The 21,085-nt window shown below is 48.5% G+C and overlaps 1 protein-coding gene across 3 annotated transcripts in view; it reads right to left on the bottom strand.

The window, feature by feature from the left end:
• ASTN1 (astrotactin 1) overlaps positions 1 to 21,085 on the bottom strand; it is a 252,463-nt gene that overhangs the window by 50,144 nt on the left and 181,234 nt on the right. For all 3 annotated transcript variants that reach the window (XM_077332504.1, XM_077332503.1, XM_077332502.1), the window contains exons 10-13: positions 18,201 to 18,338; positions 13,852 to 14,002; positions 4,034 to 4,200; positions 563 to 757 (exon numbers count right to left, since the gene is read on the bottom strand). In XM_077332504.1, the coding sequence (XP_077188619.1) occupies positions 563 to 757; positions 4,034 to 4,200; positions 13,852 to 14,002; positions 18,201 to 18,338 (651 nt within the window). The remainder of the gene's footprint in view (positions 1 to 562; positions 758 to 4,033; positions 4,201 to 13,851; positions 14,003 to 18,200; positions 18,339 to 21,085) is intronic.

Raw genomic sequence — 21,085 nt, 5'->3', positions numbered from 1 at the left:
CTGTTTCTACGCTGTTTTTACGCCCTCTGTGGGAAATTTATGGGTGCCCATATTTTTTCGACAGCAGAAGTAAAAGAGCTCAAGGGTAGAGTTTTCCAGCTAGAAAATGGCAGAAAGAATAACATTTCTCTCTCTCTTAGTCCACATCATTCTTCTCCTTGATAAAGCCATCCTGGAGGCTGCATTTGCAAAAGAAAAAAATGACTTAAAATTTTGCCCACTGTGGCAAAGTTTGCCCTAATTAGTTTTCTCCAGTCAGTCTCAAAAGCTTAAATGTCTCCAACCTGGACATCTCCAACCTGGACATCCTCCTTCTGAGGAAAGGAGGCAAGAGAAAAATCAGAATTCTCCACAAGTCTGTGTAGCCAAATTTGCCTATATCCATCTCTCATTACCCCAGCCTCTCCCAGCTCCATCTTTTCTCTATTGTGACAAGGCATTGTCTATTTTCCATCTGCCATTAACACGCCACACGCACACCAAGAACTCTGTACAAATCATAAACAAGGAATGGTTTGGAAACCAAGTAGAAAGGATAGCTTGGTTTTGATAAATCCATCACCTGAACGTCCCCTTCAGCACCTGCCCGGGTGCCACCTCATGGGTTTGATTGTTGTAACCGTAAAACATCTCCCCAAAAAGAGTTTGGTTCATCGGCAGCTCCCGGCTCTCTTCGCAGTCCCCACCCTCTGGACAGGATTCGGAAATTAACTGGCACGATCGCCCGTCCACACCAAGTTTGTAATCCTCGATGCACCTGGCAAAGGAAAACCGTTATGGCTTGTTAGGCGGCACGACACGGAAGCCGATGCCTGGCCTTGAGGGAGGCCCCCGCACATTTAAAAGAACCAACTGGGGAAATAAAAACAACCCCCATATACTTCACTTCTTCCTGCCTCACAACTATAAAGGACACAGGACCGCTTTGGCACCCTGAGAAATAAAATCCAGGCTGTTTGGCATCACAGAAGGGAGAAAAGGGAACTTTGTGCAGCCCACTCTGTGCTATTCAAACTTTCGTCCTTCAGGGATGGAATCCTCTCCTCACGGACTTGCCAACAGAGGAGTTCCGATGTGTTGCAAAGGATTCTGGGGCATGGCCTACGGTCTTCTGCTACAAGCTGGGCCTGTCGGACCTCACTGCTGCCACAGTTGAAATGACCCAGGATGTTCCCCAAACTCCCTTGCAGCTGCACGTGCCCGAGCTGTTTTGCTGGGAGACCTTTCTGCCATTAATAATGTACTAACTGAGAAATTGCCGATCAGCTTCCAAGCAGCTCTAGGGTTCCCCAGAGCAGAGTTTGGAGATTAGCGCTCTCCGTTATACAGGAGCAAGTCTGCTCCATGAGGCAACACCTCAGGGCTAAAATCGAACACTGCAAAAAAGGTTCGCGCAAACAACTGTTTTGCTGAGGAGACTTTTTCGGCAAAACACCGAGCTCTTCCACACCGTCCATCTCATCTGCAATTGCATTTTCTGCACTCATTTTTAATGGCTATCCAGATGACACCAGGTCATACACTGCGTTCCAGTTATGTTAGGTTGCTTTTTTCTCATTTTTTAACGACCTCCTGTATGGTGAGTTTCTTAAACTGTAAATTATTTTTGTATTGTTATTATTATTTATTGTACTTTATTTCTTTATTTATCCTTTGATTTCTGTATCGCCCCTCTCGGATTAGCCGTCTCGGCTTTCTCTTCAGACTTATTTCCCGCCCTTTCTCCTCAGACGGAGGGTGGGGTACATCAAAGTGAAACTTAGAAAAATATAAAATATATATAATTCACATCAAATAGTTAAAAGTCTAGTGGCAAGGAAGGAGAGAAAGGGCAGAGGTGTCTTACTGGCCCCAGGTGGTGTATAAATGGGGCTTTGACAGAGAAGCCAGCTCAATTCAGCAATAGTTTTAGGCCTCAACCACAGGCCTGGTGGAACAGCTCTGTTTTACAAGCCCTGAGGAACCGTCTGAGGTCATGCAGGGCTCTGATCTCATTTGGAAGAGCGTTCCACCAGAATGGTGGGATTTCTTCACTCATTTTTATGAGCTAATACAACTACAATGCCAGAACATCATGTAGGTACAGTCAAGGCACTATTGAATCTTCCTAGGCTGATTCTTCCTTTAAAAAAAAAATTCCTCTTTTTCTTTTCTTTTCCATTTGATTACTTCATGCTTTCCCAGGCTCTCTCCAACTTTTCATGAAGAAGAGCTTTGACTATCTGCTCCAGCTGGGGGTGAGAGAGGACTTTGTGATCTTTTTCCTTTTTCTGTTTACTTTGCCACATCTCAAGTTACTGTTAATGATTATCTTTAACCGCTCCTGCGGAGCGGATTAAATAAAGCGGTAAGGGCTACTGGGGAGGAGTTAGGGCGGGCCTTGTCCAGGTTAAAAACTCGGAGGGCCCAATCAGGAGCTGTGACGCCTTGCCAGGCCTTGCCTGGCCAGGCCGGGGACTCGCCGCACAGACAAAGCAGCCAGCCCGCACGGTAAGTCCTCCGGCCGGGTTCTCCTTCACCTAGGGAAAGGAGCAGGGTCAAAGGTCCCTGCTCCTTTCCCGCCCCGGGTCCCTTACCGCTGGGGAGGGGGCCGTGGTAGGCAGGGGCCATCTCCTGGCCCCAGGGACAGCCTTGCTGCGTCGCAGACGCGGCGAGCCTGTTCCTGGGGCCGCGAGAAGGCTCCAGGTTGCAGGTGGATGGCCGCTGCCCTTCTCCCACCCCGGGAACAGCCTCGCTGCATCTGTGACGCGGCGAGGCTGATCCTGGGGCCGGGAGAAGGCCCCAGGTCCCTGCCGGGTGGATGGGTGGACGGCGGCCTTCTCCTGGCCCCAAGACCAGCCTTGCTGCATCAGACATGGCGAGGATGTTCCCGTGGCCGGGGGAACGCCCCAGGTCACGGGCAGGTGGCCACGGCATGCCAGCCCCCAGGAAGCCTTTGCCCTGTGAAGGCTTCCCTGGGGAGGGGAGGCCTAGCGCCCATTTTATTTTCATGATAAAATGGGCTTACATTCTAGTTAGCATTATAAGGGCAATAAATAATGACATATAGAGTGTTTAAGCTCTTTCCACACAAGAGCTGTCGAACAAGCATGTATTCCAGAGTGCCAGAGAGACCAGCAAGCCAGGAAATGGAAAGTAATTAAAACCAGAAGTGACCAGTGAATTTAAGAAAGCTGGAATGAAAGGAAACTTGAAGGGCCCAAACCACTGCTCAAAGGGCTTTACTTTCAACTTTTTTATCATTGAGAAACCCCTGAAATATTCTTTGGGCTTTGAGAAACCCCAGGAGTGGTGCAATCATGCAGAATATGATTAGGAAGCATAGCTGTGGACACGCCCATCTGGAGATCCTCCCCTTCCCATCCCCTACAAGGCCCATCATATGCCATTTTGGGAGGAGGTACGATATGACCATATCATATGATATGTGGTCATATCACCCGATAAATGTTTAACACATTTTTATAAAATATATAAATATTAATCAACTCCCAGCCATCCAGGAAACACTTCCAGGGTGTTAAGAAACCCCAAGGCTTCACCAAACCCTAATTGAGAAAGCCAGATTTGGAAGGATTGGTTGATGGATGGATTCTCAGGGCAAGGAGGCCAACATGTGTTGATCTTATTTCCTTGCCTCAGTCATAGGCCTGGTGGCACAGCTCCATCTTATAGGTCCTGTGTAACTTTTTAACGTCCCATAGGGCCTTGATCTCATTTCATAGAGCGTTCCACCAGGCTGGGGCAGGCACCAAAAAGATCCTGGCCCTGTTTGAGGCCAGCTTTACTTCTTTGTTGCTGGAGCTCCTGATTAGATTCTGATTACTTGACCCCCATGCTCTTGGGGGTGGCATAGTGAAAGAGGCAGTCCTGCAACTACAGGAAGGCTTAGTGCCCCAGACTAAGTAGCCCCAGATTAGTTAATTAGTCTACTCCAAGGATGTAAATATCTGGGTGAATGGAACGAGCAGAGGTGGGACTGCTGCCTATCCAAAGCGAAGGTTCGACAAAGTTCCCCAGCACCGGCACTCACCCACAGAACATGAGAATATTATACAGAGTCGGGTCTTCGGGGAGAGGCACCATCTGCTGCAGGCAGAGCTGCTCGCAGCCGCCGTTGAATCCGTCCGAGCAGTCCACACCAATGTGGCGGTCGTAGCAGCCCGTGCCGTCTTTCATGGGGCTGAGGCCGGTGGGGCACTGGTGGGGAAAAAAGCACAGGAGCACACGGTAGGTTAGCCACAGGCCTGGCATGAAATACTACGAATCAATTATTTTACCAGTCTGTTTCATTTAGATCCTGCCTCCCTCTCCCATGGAGACAGAATGTGGCTGACATTGTTTTCCTTGAGAGCCAGAGTGGTGTGGTGGTTTTAAGAGCAGCAGCCTCTAATCTGGAGAGCCGAGTTTAATTCCCCAGTCCCCCTTATGCCGCCAGCTGGGGGGCCTTGGGCCAGTTAGAGATCTGTTAGAGCTGTTCTCATAGAGCGGTTCCCTTAGAGCTCTCTCAGCCCCACCAACCTCACAGGGTCTCTGTTGCGGGGAGAGGAAGGGAAAGGTGTTTGGAAGTTGCTTTGAGACTTTCGGGTAGTGAAAAGTGGGATCTCCAGTTTTTCTTCATCTTCCTCCGTTTTATCCCCACAACAACCCCATGAGGTTGGTTAGGGGGAGAGTATGGGACTGCCCGCAGGCCATTCAGCAAGCTTCCATGGCGAGAACTGAGATCTGAACCCGTGTCTTGCAGATCCTTGTCCAAAACTCTTGCTGCTATGCTATGCTGGGTCTTCCATGGTTCTGCTGACGGGCACAAAACTGATCCCAAGGCACAGTGGCACGGTTATACTTGCTAGCACATGGCACCCAACCTCACTGCATCTCCAGCCCCCATTTTGCACACGTTGGATGACGTACTTCCAAGGCACAGGAAAACCCAGCTGCAGAAGCACACTGGAAGTGCATCACCCAAGGTGTGTAGATTGGCTGAGTCATTAACATTAGCTGAGAAAGCCTCCCAACTGGAACCCTGCCCTGACCTCTTCCTCAGAATCATCCATTGGATGTCTGTGGCCTCCTTTGCAATTTCCTGCTTCTCAGACATGGGAAAACTCGCCCTACCTCTCCTCCTCCTCCTTCACATTCCCGCCATGGTTCAGGCTCATCACTAATCACACACACTACAGGCTCATAACCTTGCAGCTCTCTCTTTTGCTCTGTGTATGTATTCAGTGGCCAAATCTCATAAGGCACCATTTACCTTCCTCCGCCCTCGCAAAGCTTCCAAAGTTCACTCTCATTATTCCTCGCACCTAACGTTCCGTCACGCTTCTGCTCACTCTCCTCGCCTTTTCCCCCATCTGGGATGCCATGCCTCCTTTTGGAGTCACCCACCCGGGCTCGTTTAATCTTTTCAAGGACCTTGAAGAGCCAGGGAGAGAGCCAGCATGGGAGGGGTGGTTAAAGAGCAGTAGACTCTAAGCTGGATAAACAGGTTTGATTCCCCCACTCCTCCACAGGCAGCCAGCGGGATGACCTTGTGTCATGTCCCTGCTGACTTCTCAACGAAACAGAATTGGCATTCCAGCAAAAGCAGCTTATGGGTAAAGTGAAATAGAGCTCATGATACTACTTGTTGAAACTGATTTGATAAGGAACATACAGATCAATATATTTCCCAGTTGTCCCACCCCTAAAGACACACAAAAACATCCCAACTTATCCCAAAGAAATCCCCAAAACAGCAGGCTCACTACATTCTCAGAGAACAAATTTAGAGTCCAGTGGCACCTTTAAGACCAACAAACTTTTATTCAAGTTATGCGCTTTCATGTGCAACTGATTATATATTTGCTCATGATTCTCTTAATGTGGACACCTTTATTGTACACAAAATCTTTCCCATGCAATTCAATCTCAAGTGAATACAAACAAATCCAAATTCCTGTTTTTTCCTATTTATCTCTGGAATTCGGTAACCATTTTCATTATTGCTGTATGGAAATTTACTCTTACACTTTGCCTCTAAGTATGAACTGATTACTTCCATTCCCCAACATTGTATCTGAGGAAGTGTGCCAGCACACGAGAACTCAACCCTTGAATAAAACGTTGTTGGTCTTAAAGGTGCCACTGGGCTCAAATTTTGTTGTGCTGCTTCAGACCAACACAGCATCCCACCTGAATATACATTCTCAGGAGAACCAACAATCCAGCTGTTGTACCCAGCTACGCCTTTGAGTGCCTGGCCCAATGCGAAGCAGGCAGATAACACTCTAGCTTCCCCTTTTTCCCAGCGACATCCTCCCAACCGAACTCTGGCCATTAGTCTATACAAAAGATCAAAGGCACAGCAGAATGTGCAGCAACACAGTTGAGCAAAAACAATGTACCCTTCCCAACCTAGAGTAATGGACCAAGCCTCATTCCCCCAAATGAAGTCATAACGGGATGCTGTTCTTCCTTGAGCTAGTCACAGCTCCCTCTCTCTGAACTCCCTAAACTCCACCTACCTCACAGGGTGACTGTAGTGGGGAAGAGAAAGATGTTTGTAAGCCGCTAAATTGGGACTCCTTTAGGTAGCCAAAAGTAGGGTATAAAAAACCCAGCTCTTCTTCATCTTCTAGTATTCGGACGTGCTTCTGCTCACTCTTCTCACCCTTTCCCCAAACCTGGATGCCATGCCTCGCTTTGGAGTCATCCCCCTGGACTCATTTCATCTTTGCAATTACCTGCCTGCATGGCTGATATGGGCAAAGTAAAATGAGAGCGCCTGGGTTTGCTGCCTGAGCTGTCCAATTCAGTGCCTCCCTTTTCCTGGCTGGGTGGGGTTGTCGCTTAGTGGCAGATCATTGGCTCTGCGTGCAGAAGGTCCCAAGTCACCAGCATCCCCCATTTAAAGGATCCGGCAAGAGGTGATGCGAGAGACCTCTACCAGAAACCACGACAGACTATTGGGACTCAGTATAATGCAGTTTCATCGGCTTGTTGCGTTACAGTGATCCAGGGACCATCTGTGATTTCTGGCGCTGTGTGGAAGTGGTCGTTTCTATGCGTCCAGGTGGCTCCTGGAGGCAGGACTGTGGGCGAGAACCCTGTGGGTAGTCAGAGCAACTGCAGTGGATCAACACATTGGCGCACAGGTCTGAGCACAGATCCCCGGTTGCAGTCCCATCTGGTTTGTGATCTCCTTGCACCCTACAATGTCCAGCGGTTGGTCTGAATCTGAACAAATAACTTGGATTCTTTCTTTCTTTCTCTTCCTTCCTTGCATTCCTCAGCCACCTTCTCCCAGTCATTATATTTGTGTCAGCCATCAAACAACAACATAAAGGTGACCCAATAAGTGGCTTTATTCTCATGTAACAGAGAGGTTTGATCAAAGCATGCCAAACAGGTTTATGTCCAAGGTACATTGTTAAACGGAAAGCAAAAAGGCATTTCGCTTTAGGTGGACGCATTTCTTTGGTATCTATGTGCTTTAGTAATAGTTATTTCATATTATTTACTTAATTTACAGTCCACATTTCCCCCCATGGGAAATCAAAGAGATTTACACTGTTCTCTACTGTTTTAGCCTCACAACAACCCTGTGAGGTAGATCAGCCTGAAAGATAGTGAGTGGCCCAAAATCACCCAGAGAGTTTCTGTTGCAGAGCGGGGGATTCAACTGTATGCCTCCAAGATCCTAGCCTGAAATTCTAATCACTATACCACTCTGTGACACTGTCACTCACTGACTGGCTATCCAGATCAGATCAATTTGGACATGTGCATTTTAGGCATCGCCTTGTGGGAGCAGGGTTGCCAACCTCCAGGTTGTACCCGGAGATCTCCCGCTCTAATCTTTAGATAACCAAAATCAGTTCCCCTGCAGAAAATGGCTACTTTGGATGATGTATTCTATGGCCTTATATCCTGCTGAGATCCTCCCAAAATCCCATCCTCCTCAGGCTTCACCCCAAACTTTTCCAGAGGTTTCCCAATCCAGATCTGGCAACACTACAGGGGAGTTGTAAGTTTCTTTCTTTTCCAAGGTAAAAAATGTTTTCAACCAGCAATTAGAAGGCATATATCTTAGGACTTGTTGTAGCACAGTGCTCATGGCCCCTGGTGTCACGTCACCAGCGGCATCTAAAAGAAATGCCACAGGCAAGTCATGTGCTCATAGTGCTGGCTGCTGCAAAGCTGCTTGCCATTGAGTCTGAGCCAGGCATCAAATAGCAATATAAAGGAAATCCAACAATGCATGCTGATCACGTTGATGTCAAAGTTCCCACCATTCCTAATGCTGAACATTTCAGGTGTTTTGTACTGCAGTGGACTTAGAAGGGTGTAGCTCCGCTGAGAACTGCAGCCTTAGCCACACCTCTACGATCTCCAGTTATTCGCAGGCAGGTGAACAGAGTGCCTACAGTGAACTTGGAATGCAACCTTGCTTAGGTAGTCAGTCACCCAAAAGGTGATGTGAAATCCAGACCGATCAGGTGTTATTTCTTCCCTGTTCTGTAGCTTGTGTTACCTTTGCATAGACATCACTTAAGAAAACGGAATATACAGTATACACCCCTCCCCCCAAAGTATTGCTTGTCTGGGATTGGGTTTTTCCTAGCAAAGGCACTTTCTTCAGGTGGAAGGCACCTTCCAGTCAAGGAAAGTGCCTCTACTAGTGGAACAGCCCTGCAAGATCCAGCCTTCTGCTTTCAACTGGGTTCCTTTGCAGAACAAAGCGGAAAAGAGTTGCAGATTGCCATCCTGCCCCTGGCTTGTGGTCCGGCTCATGCAGCGTTAACAAAGGATCTGTTTTCTGAAATGCATCTCCTCCCCCCCCTCCCCACCGCCACTGTCCTGGTGACTGAAGCTCACACAACAGGACACAGGTTGCTTGCTGACGTTAATTCGGCAATTTCCAAAACAAACAGCCCCCTGTGGACTCACTAGGTTCTCGTCCTGCCCTGGGTAACACCTCCCCCTCCAGCACCAGCTGGAATGCCAAAGCGCGAGAACGCTGTAGGTGTTTTTATGATGCTGCCACTCAACGTGCAGGCCCAGATGTTTGGGACGATGGCAAACTGGCAAATGAGGCGCCTGGGGATCCCGCCCAGCACCCATCCCCGTCGCATCGGCTCACCGTCTGCTTGGCCAGATGCATGAACGCGTTGGGGGGTGGGTGCGGGAGGCGAGCCTGCGTGTTCCTGGCTGATTTGATGGCTCGGTAGCTGGGGGAATGTTCATCTCGGGGTTAGAGAATCACAGAGTGGAACTGGACAGCTCTTGGATTTCCCCATTTGCATGTACCTTTGGTTTGCTGAGATGACCCTACTCTGCCCGAAACAAGAGTGCCTTGGGTGGCTTTTCACATGGGGATTTCTCCCTCCCTTGGAATGCATGGGGTGAAATGCATGGATCAGGTTTCAGGTGGCTCTGGGCAGAGAGTTCGCAGGGCCCCCTTCCCTGCTGCCTACCACCAAGCACTCATGCCCGCATTTCTTCCCACCCATGTTATTCTGCCATATGGGGGAGCCCAGCAAACACACGTGGAAGAGCCCAAGATGGCAGCCAGGAAGGTGAACCACCATTTTGTCCAGGGGAGCTGATCTCGGTTGCCTGGAGATGAGCTGAAATTCTGGAGGATCCCCAGATCTGGCATCCCTAGAGGTGGGCAAGGCGTGCTGGCAGCAGTGGGCTCTACCAGAAACACTAGGTCCCTACAGCCACTCAGCTTGGAGGGCTACTGTGGCCAGCTGCAGCACAAAGCATTCTAATTAAAGGGAAACATCCCCAAGGCCTGGTGCTTATTGATCCAAGCATGACTCTTGACATTCCCACAGCTTCCCCCTTTAATTCAGATGGGAACAAAACCTTCTCTCTCTCTAGTGTAAAGAGGAAACTGCTCTGTGGTTGTGGGGGGACCCACAGGGCCACGGCGTGGAGCATAAATCCCCTTACAAAATGGCGTCGATCAGCTTGCTGCCGTGCACCATTTCTCCTCTTTTTTAGCACTTCAACCCACCCCTCCCCATTTCCCTGCTGAGCTGAGCTGCAATGTTCCAGTGTGGCTTGACAGGCAAGGGGAGGAGAGGGGTTGGGGCCATACAGACATCCCTATAGTGCCATATAGGTGCTTGAGGGCTTTATTTAGGTGGATTTGATAGGCCTGTATTCAAAACCCCAATCTGCCATGAGGCCTAAGCCTATATCATTTTGAGAATAAAATGGAGGAGGGTTGGGCCTTAGAGGCTGGGTGGGATAAAAACGTACTAGGCCAAAGCCTTGATAAACCCTCACTTGCTGAGAGAATTGTCTGGATTCTTCTTAGGAAGGAGGCAGGATGGCAAGTCCTCGGCCCCCCCCCGGGCCTATTTCTGTTTCCACACCCAAACGGCCATGCCTTCTCCACTCCCACAGGGAAATGAGATATGAGGAGATGGGGGAAAGAGGGAGGCAATGAATTGCTCCCTTGATAGCCTCCTCTGAGGCGCAGGGAATCCTTGGGGCTTGTAACTCTTCTCTCCATTGGTTTGTTCTCTGAGATAGGCCTCTGTCGCTATGGCTAAGGACGAGCTTTTGTTTTGCCTCATTCTGCCACCTGCCGATATCGCCGGCTAAACCGGAAGAAGCTCAAGAAAATGCTGCTTTAACGTTCCACAGAGCCTACATCAACAACTCTGATACAGGGACCCGTAAATTATAAACACTGTTAACTCTCGTAACACGGTTTCCAGCCCATAAAGGGAAACGATAAGAATCCCCCCCTAATGATTTTCTGAGGCCATTAAATTCGGATTACAGTCCCACAGATGGGGTAAACATTGATCACTGAAGACTACCGCTTACTTCTGGTGAAGCATATTTGTGATGGAATGGAAAGTAGGAACAAACACTGTGTCATCTAAACAAAAGAAATCTCAGCCGGGGCCGCAGATCTGTTGATTCATCGGTTAATTAATCGATGTACAACTTTGCACATGATTAAAGACATCGTTTTAAAGCCAATACTTCCCCTTCCCATCCAAAGCATGTGTTGATGCTTTAAAGCAGGGGTAGTCAACCCGTGGTCCTCCAGATGTCCTTGGACTACAATTCCCATGTGCTCCTGCCAGCAAATGCGTTCGCTGGCAGGGGCTCCTGGGAATTGTATTCCATGGACATCTGGAGGGCCGCAGTTTGACTACCCCTGCGCTAGTATCTGCATGGGATTGGATTTTATTGGAGGCAACGTCTAAAACACTTTGGGTGTTTTAAATTTAAATTGTATTATTAATAAATACTGGTATTTTCACGATCACGTGTCCCTTGCTATTAACCTCTTCTGGGTGCCTGCGCATTTTGAGTCAACCTGAAGTTTCAGAATTGATTCAAGAATGCAGTCTCTTGAGAGATTGATTCAGGAGCTATAAAATGACTCCCGATTTTGACAAAAGCAAAAAGTCTCCTGAAAATGTCTTTTAAAAGGCAAAATATATACAAGGCAGATTTCTTTGGTTTCTCTCGTTCGTTTTTCCAATGCCTTTCTTAATCGCTCCCAAAGGCACAGGTGACCGCTGCCAAAATGCCTCCCCCCCCCCAATCGGCAGCCATTCCGGAGGTCTCTGTGCTGATCCCCTGCTAATTCCTCACACATTCGTTTTTCGGCAGGACACCTCTCCCCACACAGGGCAGGTGTAGAAGGAGCGTGTGAGCCACGAGACAAGCTCAGCAGCTTCACAGCCAGAGTTAGAAGCAGATGGATAGCTTTCCACTCATCTCTCACACGAGCCCTTCTGCGAAAGGATGGAGGGAGGTGGGCTGTGGGGAAGAGGGAGCAAGGGGTAGGCTGGGGAGGAGGGAGCATACGGGAGCATCTGTCACAGAGCAGCAAGGACGTGCTTCTTTCCAAACAATGGAGGGGGGTGCAAAGGACCGGGAACAAACCGGTCAGGTCTCAATTCCTCCCCCAAATAAGCTTGATTGCCCCACTCATTATACACCATAAAGAGAGGACGGTTCGAAATGAACTTGATAACAGAAGAAAGAAGGGACCTACCCTAGGCTATAATTATCATTTAAACAATTTAACAAAAATGCAAATAGAAATGTCTTGTCTCTTCTTTTAATCGTCATAAAACAACCAAAACGGCCTCCAGATTTAAACCGTTTTCAAAGTGGCATTTTCATCAGTGGTTGTTTTTCCAACTTTGTATTTGCTGATGATCTGGCAGGGGCTCATGGGAGTTGTAGTCCATCGACATCTGGAGGGCCGCAGTTTGACTACCCCTGATCTAGCCCTTCACTGTGATCTATTCTTCTTCACAGAATTTAAACAATATATATATTGGCCTTTGGCTCAAAAGTATGGGGAAGTTAAGTCAAATCGAACTGGTCAGATCTCAATTCCTCCCCCAAATAAGCTTGATTGCCCCGCTCATTATACAAACAGGGTCGAAGCCAGTACAGATTCCCTACCCATTGCTGTCTGACCCATCAGCCCTCCCCAAAATAGAGCCCAACTATTTTTCCTTGATAAGATGCAAGCACTTGTGCAGCCCTCTGAAATTTTTTCCAGTCCCAGCTGAATATGCTGATCTATGAAGGCCAGGAGGAGGGGGATGCTGCCCTGTCCTGAATTTAGACGCTACTGCTTCCACAGACATAGAATTGTGCTGCTGAATAGAACTGAACCTGCTGAATTTCTTTCATATCACTATTTAGCCAACAGTCGGGTAGCCCTGCTGTGCCCTGACCTAGGTGTAGTCTGCACGAGGCTTTTTACCCACTGCCGTCTACACTGAACACAATTTCCTCTTTGATTTTGTGTGCTTTAAATTTTCCCTCTGCAACATGCATGATTGATCTGGAGTGACCCTACCTTTCCCCCACAATATCCAGAAGTATTTGAAAAACCAGCATAAGTGAGTGTGCAACTTCCTGCTTTTTGCAAGTTAACTCCTTTCTCCATGGCTGGTAGCAAAGCAGTCTGCCCTGATTGGCCAGGGCATCAGTTCAAAGACGTCCTGGTTCCCGGTTGCAAGGCTTCCCTTAAAGTGACTGCGCTCCAGAAGCCCTAACTTCTCTCAGCAGAGATTTGCCTCTTGGATTTATTCCCCCTCCTCTGCTGTCTCCAATCGTCTTGCCCCCCCCCCCCCCCCGCTCCTTGTTCAAGAAAAAAAGAGGCTCCTGCTGCACTTCGCTCCCTCGCCCCCTGAGCTTCCCCAATCAAATGCAGAACACTTTCTGTTTCAATGTGAAGGGGCAGGGGATAGAGGAAGACCCGAGTTCAAATCGATCTGAATTCAGCAGGATCCACCATGGAAAATGCATTGGTTGCCAATTGCTGGTTTTGGTATTAACCTTTAAGGCTTTATGCGAGTTGGGACCCCCTTCAACATATTCTCTTTTGAAGAAGAAAAGTGCATGATATCGCTTCTTACCATGGTGCTGGAGTAGCACATGGGAGCTTCTTACGCATACCGGAAGCTGCTTTAGGCTGAATCAGCCTGCCTGCGCTCTCAGACTGGCAGTCATTCTCCAGGATGTCTTTTACATTCCCTCCTACCTGGTACTTTCAACTGGAGATGCTGGGGAATGAATTCGGGACCTTCTGCTATCCCAGCAGATGCCCCAACACAAAGCCACAGCCCCTCCGCTTTCCTCTGGCTGTTCACTTCACCTTGGCTAATCCTGAGACTACCTGGCTGGCACTATGCAAACTCAAGGGTTTGGCACAGGATGCACATGGATGCCCCACAACTTATAGGTACGGTGTCCAAAGCCAGCACACTGGAGCGCACAGATCTCCCCATGCAGCTGCATGTTTCTCCTTCTCCCTCCCGCCAGTAGGAACTGCACGTATTGCAAGTAAAGAACCCCCCCACAAACCATGCAACCAGTAGAATCCAGTTTCCTATCTGCAATGCAGCGGAAATTCTTGCTGCAGCCTCCGTTGTCCTTGGTGCAATCCCGGACAGGCCCAAATGAATCCAGAAGAACCTCTAGGCTGTCAAAGGAGGAGGAAGTCATCAATTCTTCCCTGCCATGGAAACAAACAAACAAACCCAGAACTATTATGACAGCGTTGTCGTAGACCGTACATATAAGACACGTAATATAATATAAGACACGTAATATAAGACACATAATACACGTCTCTGCCCTGAGAGGCTTACAGTTTATTTATTCAAAATGTTGATACCTGAGAGCTCCAGACAAATAACCACCTAAACAAAACGCATTAAAAAGACTGGGTTGGATTCAACGGGGTGTAAATAACGTGACGCAAGCTACCTGTACCCGAATGAGACAGCCGGATGAATGAACCCTGCAATCAGTGCAGTCCAAAATCCAATGCACAATATGGCAAAAATTGCCCCCACACTCTGGACTGTCCAGGGAATGCAAGGAACTATTGGGCTTAAACTAAGGACGCCAAGTTCCATGGCATAAGGCCTTACCCAAGCAAGCCGGAAATTGAAGGGTGCTACGGCAACAAGCAAGCCCAGTAGGGACAGGTGACTGAGAGAGCCAATCAGGGCAGGACGTACAGCTATAAAAGCTCTGTCTATGCCTTGGCTCCTTAGTTCTATAAACTGGTTCATTATGAAAGGGCCTAGCTTGATTTGCTGACTGGACCTTGATCTCTTGCCCGCCAGGACAGGGCCTCTTGCCTCCAGCCCCACTGCTTGCTTCTTGGATGCAACAATCTGCCTGTTAAGTCTTTGGCACGGACCATCTATTCCCATGTGACTCTGCCCAAGAATTAAGACCTCAGGGAGAGGCCCTCCTGACCATCCCATTAATCAAAGAAGCTTTTCAAGTGGATATTCATGAGGGCCTTCTCAGTGGCAGCCCCAAGAGAGCCAGGATGGTGTAGTGGTTGAGAGTGGCGGCCCCTAATCTGGAGATCTGGGTTTGATTCCCATCTCCTCCACATGCAACCATCTAGGTGACCTTGGGCTAGTTGCAGTCTTGTTAGAGCTGTTCTCACAGAGCAGTCCTGCCAGGACTATTTGAGTCCCACCTCCGTCACAGGGTGCCTGTTTTGGGGAGAGGAAGGGAAGGCAAACTTTAAGATTCTTTTGGGTAGTGAGAGGCAGGGTATAAAAATCAATTCTTCTTCATTATGGAGCAATCTCCCCAGGGAGATGTGCCTGGCGATGTGCCTGGCCCTCTCATCTGCAATCTTTAGGAAGCAGTAGAATACATTTTTATTTAGGATTGCATTTGATTATTTCACTGGCAGCCTTAAATTGTGAGTTTAACATTTTGGGTTTTTTAATGCATTCCATTTTATGTATTTTATCCGAAAGGCAGAAAGGTGGCTAACACTTTAAGCCAGCCTCTCTCAACGTTTTTTTTCTGTTGAGAAATTCCTGAAACATTCCTCAGGCTTCAAGAAACACCAGAAGTGGCACAACTGTGCAGAATAAGGTTTGGAAGCATAGCTCTGTACGCGCCCATTCAGGGCCCTTCCCTTCCCACCCCCTCCAGGACCATCACTGGCTCTTTTGGGAAGGGAGTTGACATGCCCATATATGGTCATATCACTCAATCGGTGTTTAACAAATCTTAAAAATATATTAAAAATTAACTCCCACCTATTCAGGAAACCCTCCCAGAGCCGTCAAAAAAAACCAGGGTTTCACAAAACCCTTGCTTTAAATAAACAAACATCTCCTGCCTCTGGTTTCACTGACTACTTTTTGCACATAACCTAATGATAGCCAATGAGTTAGCCAGCGTGGTGTAGTGGTTAAGAGCGGCAGTCTCTAATCTAGAGAACTGGGTTTGATCTCCTCCTCCTCCTCCACATGCAGCCAGCTGGGAGACCTTCGGCTACTCACAGTGCTCTAAGATCTGTTCTCACAGAGCTGTTCTTCCAGAGCTCTCTCAGCACCACCTACCACACAGAGCAAAGTGCCTCCCGAGGCGTCAGGCCGCCGGCCTAGCCACAATGGAGCTGCGAAAGACCCGCCCGCAATCCAAAATGTCCGCCGAGGACCCGCTGAGGAGCTGAGGACACCCCGCCGCCGCCGCCCGCCCTCGACGACGCCTCCTGAATAAGGTGCCCTTCCTTCCCGCGCGCTGCCCTGTCCCTCCCTCTGCCCCCACATTCTAGCGCCCATTGTATTTGGTTTACAATGGGCTCTTTTCCTAGTATTTCATAAAACTGCATTCTTGAGGACCAGCAGACCCTCACAAATTGGACAGCTGAGGGTGAGGGGGATGGAGAACTGCAACAGAAGATGTGAATCAGAAGAAATCTCCCCCTCCTCCCCCTCCAGAAGCATAAGAGCCATTACCCTCATGGAACGGCTCCTCTGGATCCGATCCAGTAAACATCTATATAAATATGCCACCAACTATTAAGAAGGATCAGCACAGCAAGAGTAAAGGTCACTAAATCAACCCAAAGCTACGTCAGCCGGATCATGAGGACACCAGACCTGCCCGCCACACCAGCAGAACGCTCTGTGGAAAAGACACCCCCTCTTGATGGCTCACAATGAAGGTGCCCTTCTGTGCCTCCTGAGACAGGTCGCGCTGCCAGGGGCAAAGCTCAACTGTGAGCAGCAGGCGTGTGGAGAAGGGACAAAAAGTGGAGAGTCCTACGATGAGGGCAGCGGCTACACAGGTTGGTAAAGGGCAGGCCCAGAGCCAGAAAGGTTTTATTGGGAGGGGGGGGCAAATGAGTGCACGGGTGGTCGGCCAGCATTATTTCTTTTCTCTCCTTTACTATGACATGATTTAACTGCCCCATCCCCCAGACATTTTTCAAAGCAAGGGTTGAGGACTTTTCAATCCTGCTAACCACTAATTTTCTTCTAGCCAACTGTACAGAGCAGCCTTTCTCAACTTTTTTTAACATTGAGAAACCCCTGAAATATTCTTCAGGCTTTCAGAACCCCCCCCAAAGGGGCTCGATCATTGCAGAATATGGTTGGGAAGGATAGCTGCCCAGGGGGACTATGCCACCAATAGGGAGAGACCACTCTGCCAATGAGGGCCAATCAGTTCAAATTGCATGCAGGCAACTCACTCCCTACCTGACTGGCCCTTCCTGGGGGTGTATCACCAATAGGGAGAGAGCAGCCTGCCAATGACGGCCAATCATGGGGCTTATCTATCCTCTCCTTCCTTTTCCTGCTGCTTGCCAGGTGGAAGAGGTGCCGGCATCTCTGGAAGGCCATGCTGCTGGTAAATTGCCCCATCCTCAGTCTCTTCCCACCCTCCATCTCCCCCAGGCAAGGAAGAGAAGCCAGCTGCTTCCTTTGCCTCCTGTGTTGGTCTTGTTTCTCAGCTGGAAGGAAGTGAGAATCAGTATTTCAAAAACAGAATGCCAAGGAACAGACAGAATGCAATGAATGTCTTAACTCAGTCCAATGAGTCAAGGGTTCGATCAGGCACTCCAAGGACATCAGCAGAATGAGCAGTTTCACGACCTAGGCCTCCCAGGCTCAAGTTAATATAGGTTGTCAGTAGCCTCTCAGTCCTCATTCTGTATGACTCACAGTCTTCTGCAGTCAACAATTGTCTTGCTAACATGATGTGGTGCCTTTTAGATAGAGCTCTCTTCCAGCACATAGCTGGCATTGCTTATTTGGTTCAGATGACCCAAGTGGGCTGACAAGGCAGGGAGCTGCAGCTGAAGGCTGGACAGAAAAATGAGGAGCTCCTGCAACAATTTTGGAATCTAAGCCCTGCTCCTTCCCCCCCTACTGGTCAGAGCTCTTTGCCTGCTGAACATCTAGCTATGCTAAGCTCTCATCCATCTGAGGCACAGGTGAACCTGGGAGCTCCTGGCAAGACCTTTCCATTGAGGAGTCCTCACTAACAGGACCTGGACTCATGAAACCCTGGTTGAGAAAGCCTGACCTAAAAGATCAGGGTTCTGGAGAGGCGGCATATAAATTTCCTAAATAAACTAATGTTTGATACAAGGGAGGGTGAAGGTCCCAGAGGGAAGAATATGCATTCCGTTCAATGATATCTAATCAGGCTGCTTCAGACCAGGTGACGACTGAAGGGTAGCACTAAGGGCTTCCCAGGAGACATGGGGCTTGAAGCATGATTTGAAGAAAGAGAGAGAGGCAGGGCCATGGCAAGGAGCTCCAGATAGAAAGAGCATGAAGGAAGCAAAGGCCTTCATTGTTCTGGCTGCAGGTAGGAGGCTAGCTTGTTCATTTTCACTTGCAGCTTCCCGTTCACTAGCGCTCTCTGGAGGCACCTACCTGACCTCCACAGCATCTTCCATCACAGTCATGTCTGTCTTGCACTTGGCCGAGGGGTTGATAGCCAGTTCGGCGGGTGGGATCACAAAGCTCTTGCTCAGGGGGAGCCACATCCCTTCTCCAAGAGTGTACGTGAACCTGGAAGCAGCGGAGGAAGGAGAGTTATGCAACGCGTACTGAAAATAACCCTCCATTTCGACGGGGGTCCCACCCACTTGGGAGAACGTGCCTGTTTTCAGTTCACCTTGGCCTGGTCTGCCATTGCGTCCCATCTCTCTCTGAATATCCTCCTTGCCCTACGACTGTCGAGCTATTTTTACTGGGCGCTAACTGCAATTAATGTATATGAATGTTTGCGTTTCAGCGGCTGAAGGGCGACGGGGAATGCCCCTGCCAGTTAACAACGTGCTCCCAGGAGATTGTGTCCTACAGTGCTCCCAAGAAGATGTGAACTCTGCTCTTGCCTAGGAAAGATTTCTCCCACCACTGATCAGCCACAAAAAAGAGCCTGGCGGTACAGAAACCACAACATTGTGAACAATTATTTGCATTTAACAGCTACGCAATCCTATGGACAACCCAGTATGGCAGGAATCCTAGAGATAAGCCCAACTAGGTACACTTGGCAATCAACCAGAACTCTGGAACCAGGAGCCAGCATCCAAGTTTTGAATAGATGCAAATGTTAAGAATGCATTGAATGAAAAGCTGCTTTTTCTGGTGAATGGAATGCCTGCTGATATTTACATATGAACCTTTGACTGATATATTTCACTGTAATTCCGATTGTCTTCTAGGATGGTCTATACAGTTTCCTTCACCTCCTTCTTTATCTTCCCAGCAACAGAAGCAGAGAAGAGCTGGGCTTTTTATACATGCTTTTAATTACCTGAAGGAATCCCGAAGAGGCCTGCCTTGTCTCCCCACAATATTGTAATATTGTAAGCTGCCGCGAGCCAGCTTGTCTGGGAACGGCAGGATAAAAATTTAATAAATAATAATAATGATAATAATAATAAAAAATAACAACAAGCACCCTTGTTATCAGGGCTCTCTCAGCCTCACCTGCCTCACAGGGTGTCTGTTGTGGGGAGAGGAAAGGGAAGGCCACTGAAAGCCGCTTTGAGACTCCTTTGGGTAGAGAAAAGCAGCATATAAGAACCAACTCTTCTTCTTCTTCCTGTAAGGTAGGTGGGGCTGAGGGAGCTCTAAGAGAACCACTCTGAGAAGGCAGCTCTGAGAGAACTGGGACTAGCTCAAGGTCGCCCTGCTGCCTGCAGGTGGGGAATCAAACTCAGTTCTCCAAATTAGAGTCCACCACTCTTTAACCACTAGACCATGCTGTGTAGCGAGGGGTAGGCTGGACCAATAATGGTCTTCGGCTTTTTCAAACCTGAGAGCCACTGAGCCGCAAGCCCTGATATAAAAGTCACATGACAGGAAGAGGAGGAGTCAGTGGTATGACCTCACTGATAAAAAAGCCACAGCTCTAGACAGCAGACAAACAGGACAGGGGACAGGAAATGCAAGCTGAGCACCAACAGTGTGTCATCTTACAGAACAAGCCAAGGGTAAGAACTATGGAAAAATCCTCTCTGCGCTCACCCTCTCAGCATGTGTGCATGCAGAAGCAGCTCCCATATTGTCAGTGTTCTCTGTGCATGCATGCTGGCAGCAGGCCCTTCCAGAAATGGGAAAAACCTTAGGGTCCCAAGCCATGGGACTGAAGACCTATTGGGCTAGATTGAGAGATACTGATTGACCCAAGTGAGTTCTATGACTAAATGAGGACTCTATCTACCATGGATCCTACTTATTTATTTACTTTGGACATTTCTATGCTCCCTCTTCTGAGTCCTGCTCAAGGTCCAGTGATGCTGTGATAGGACTTTTCTGAGAGTACGAACACAGCCTCCAATGATTTTGGGGACTCATGTATGTTTTAACTATAACCCTTCCCCTATGCTGCTGGGTGTTCTTAAAGCAGCAAGTGCCATGAGGCAAGTTTCGTGGTGTGTGAGCAGAACATGGAGGTAATTGAGGCATGATTTTTATAGAAACAACAAGGAAAAAATTATTTCCATGTTTGGAATGGTTTTAGCTATGGGTTTTATTGTAATTTTTATCTTGTAAACTGCCGTGAGCCTAAGGGAACAGTATAAAAGTTTAATAATAATTATTATTATTTATTTACAGACTGGTTTCAAAGAGCAGCTCAGCAGCACAGGTCTCCATGTAGACACAAACGGCACTGCAAAGGAATCATGATGGCCTCACGTGTTTTCTGGGTTTTGAGATAAAACGAAGAGCTACCTGGAGGAGTCTCAAAGAGGCTCACAATCACCTTCCCTTCCTCTCCCCACAGCAGATGCCCTGTGAGGTAGGCGGCTGAGAGAACTCTGAGAGAACTGTGACTGGCCGAAGATCATCCAGCTGGTTGCACATGGAGAAGTGGGGAATCAATCCCAGTTTTCCAGATTGGAGGTCGCCGCTCTTAACCACCACAGCAAGCTGGCGCTCCACAACCTGGAAGAGCTTGCCTTGCTCTCCTCACTGCTGCAGTGTAAGAACAATGATGTGCTCTCACTTGTGTTGAGTCACATTCACTTCCAGTTACCCTCCACTTCCACTCTATCCATTTGCTCAACCATTTCATTGTTCAAGCTTGGTACAGTGATTAAGAGCATCAGTCAGGTCTGATTCCCCATTCCTCTATATGCAGCCAGCTGGGTGACCTTGGACTAGTCACAGTCCTGATAGAGCTGTTCTCTAACAGCAGTGATGTCAAGGTTCTCTCAGCCTCACTTCCCTAACAGGGTGCCTGTTGTGGGGAGAGAAAGGTAAAGCGATTGTAAGCCGCTTTGAGACTCCTTCAGGTAGTGAAA

Source organism: Paroedura picta, chromosome 4, assembly GCF_049243985.1.
Source record: "Paroedura picta isolate Pp20150507F chromosome 4, Ppicta_v3.0, whole genome shotgun sequence".
NCBI classification, from domain to species: Eukaryota; Metazoa; Chordata; class Lepidosauria; order Squamata; family Gekkonidae; genus Paroedura; species Paroedura picta.
This window is presented reverse-complemented; position numbering and strand designations above follow the sequence as displayed.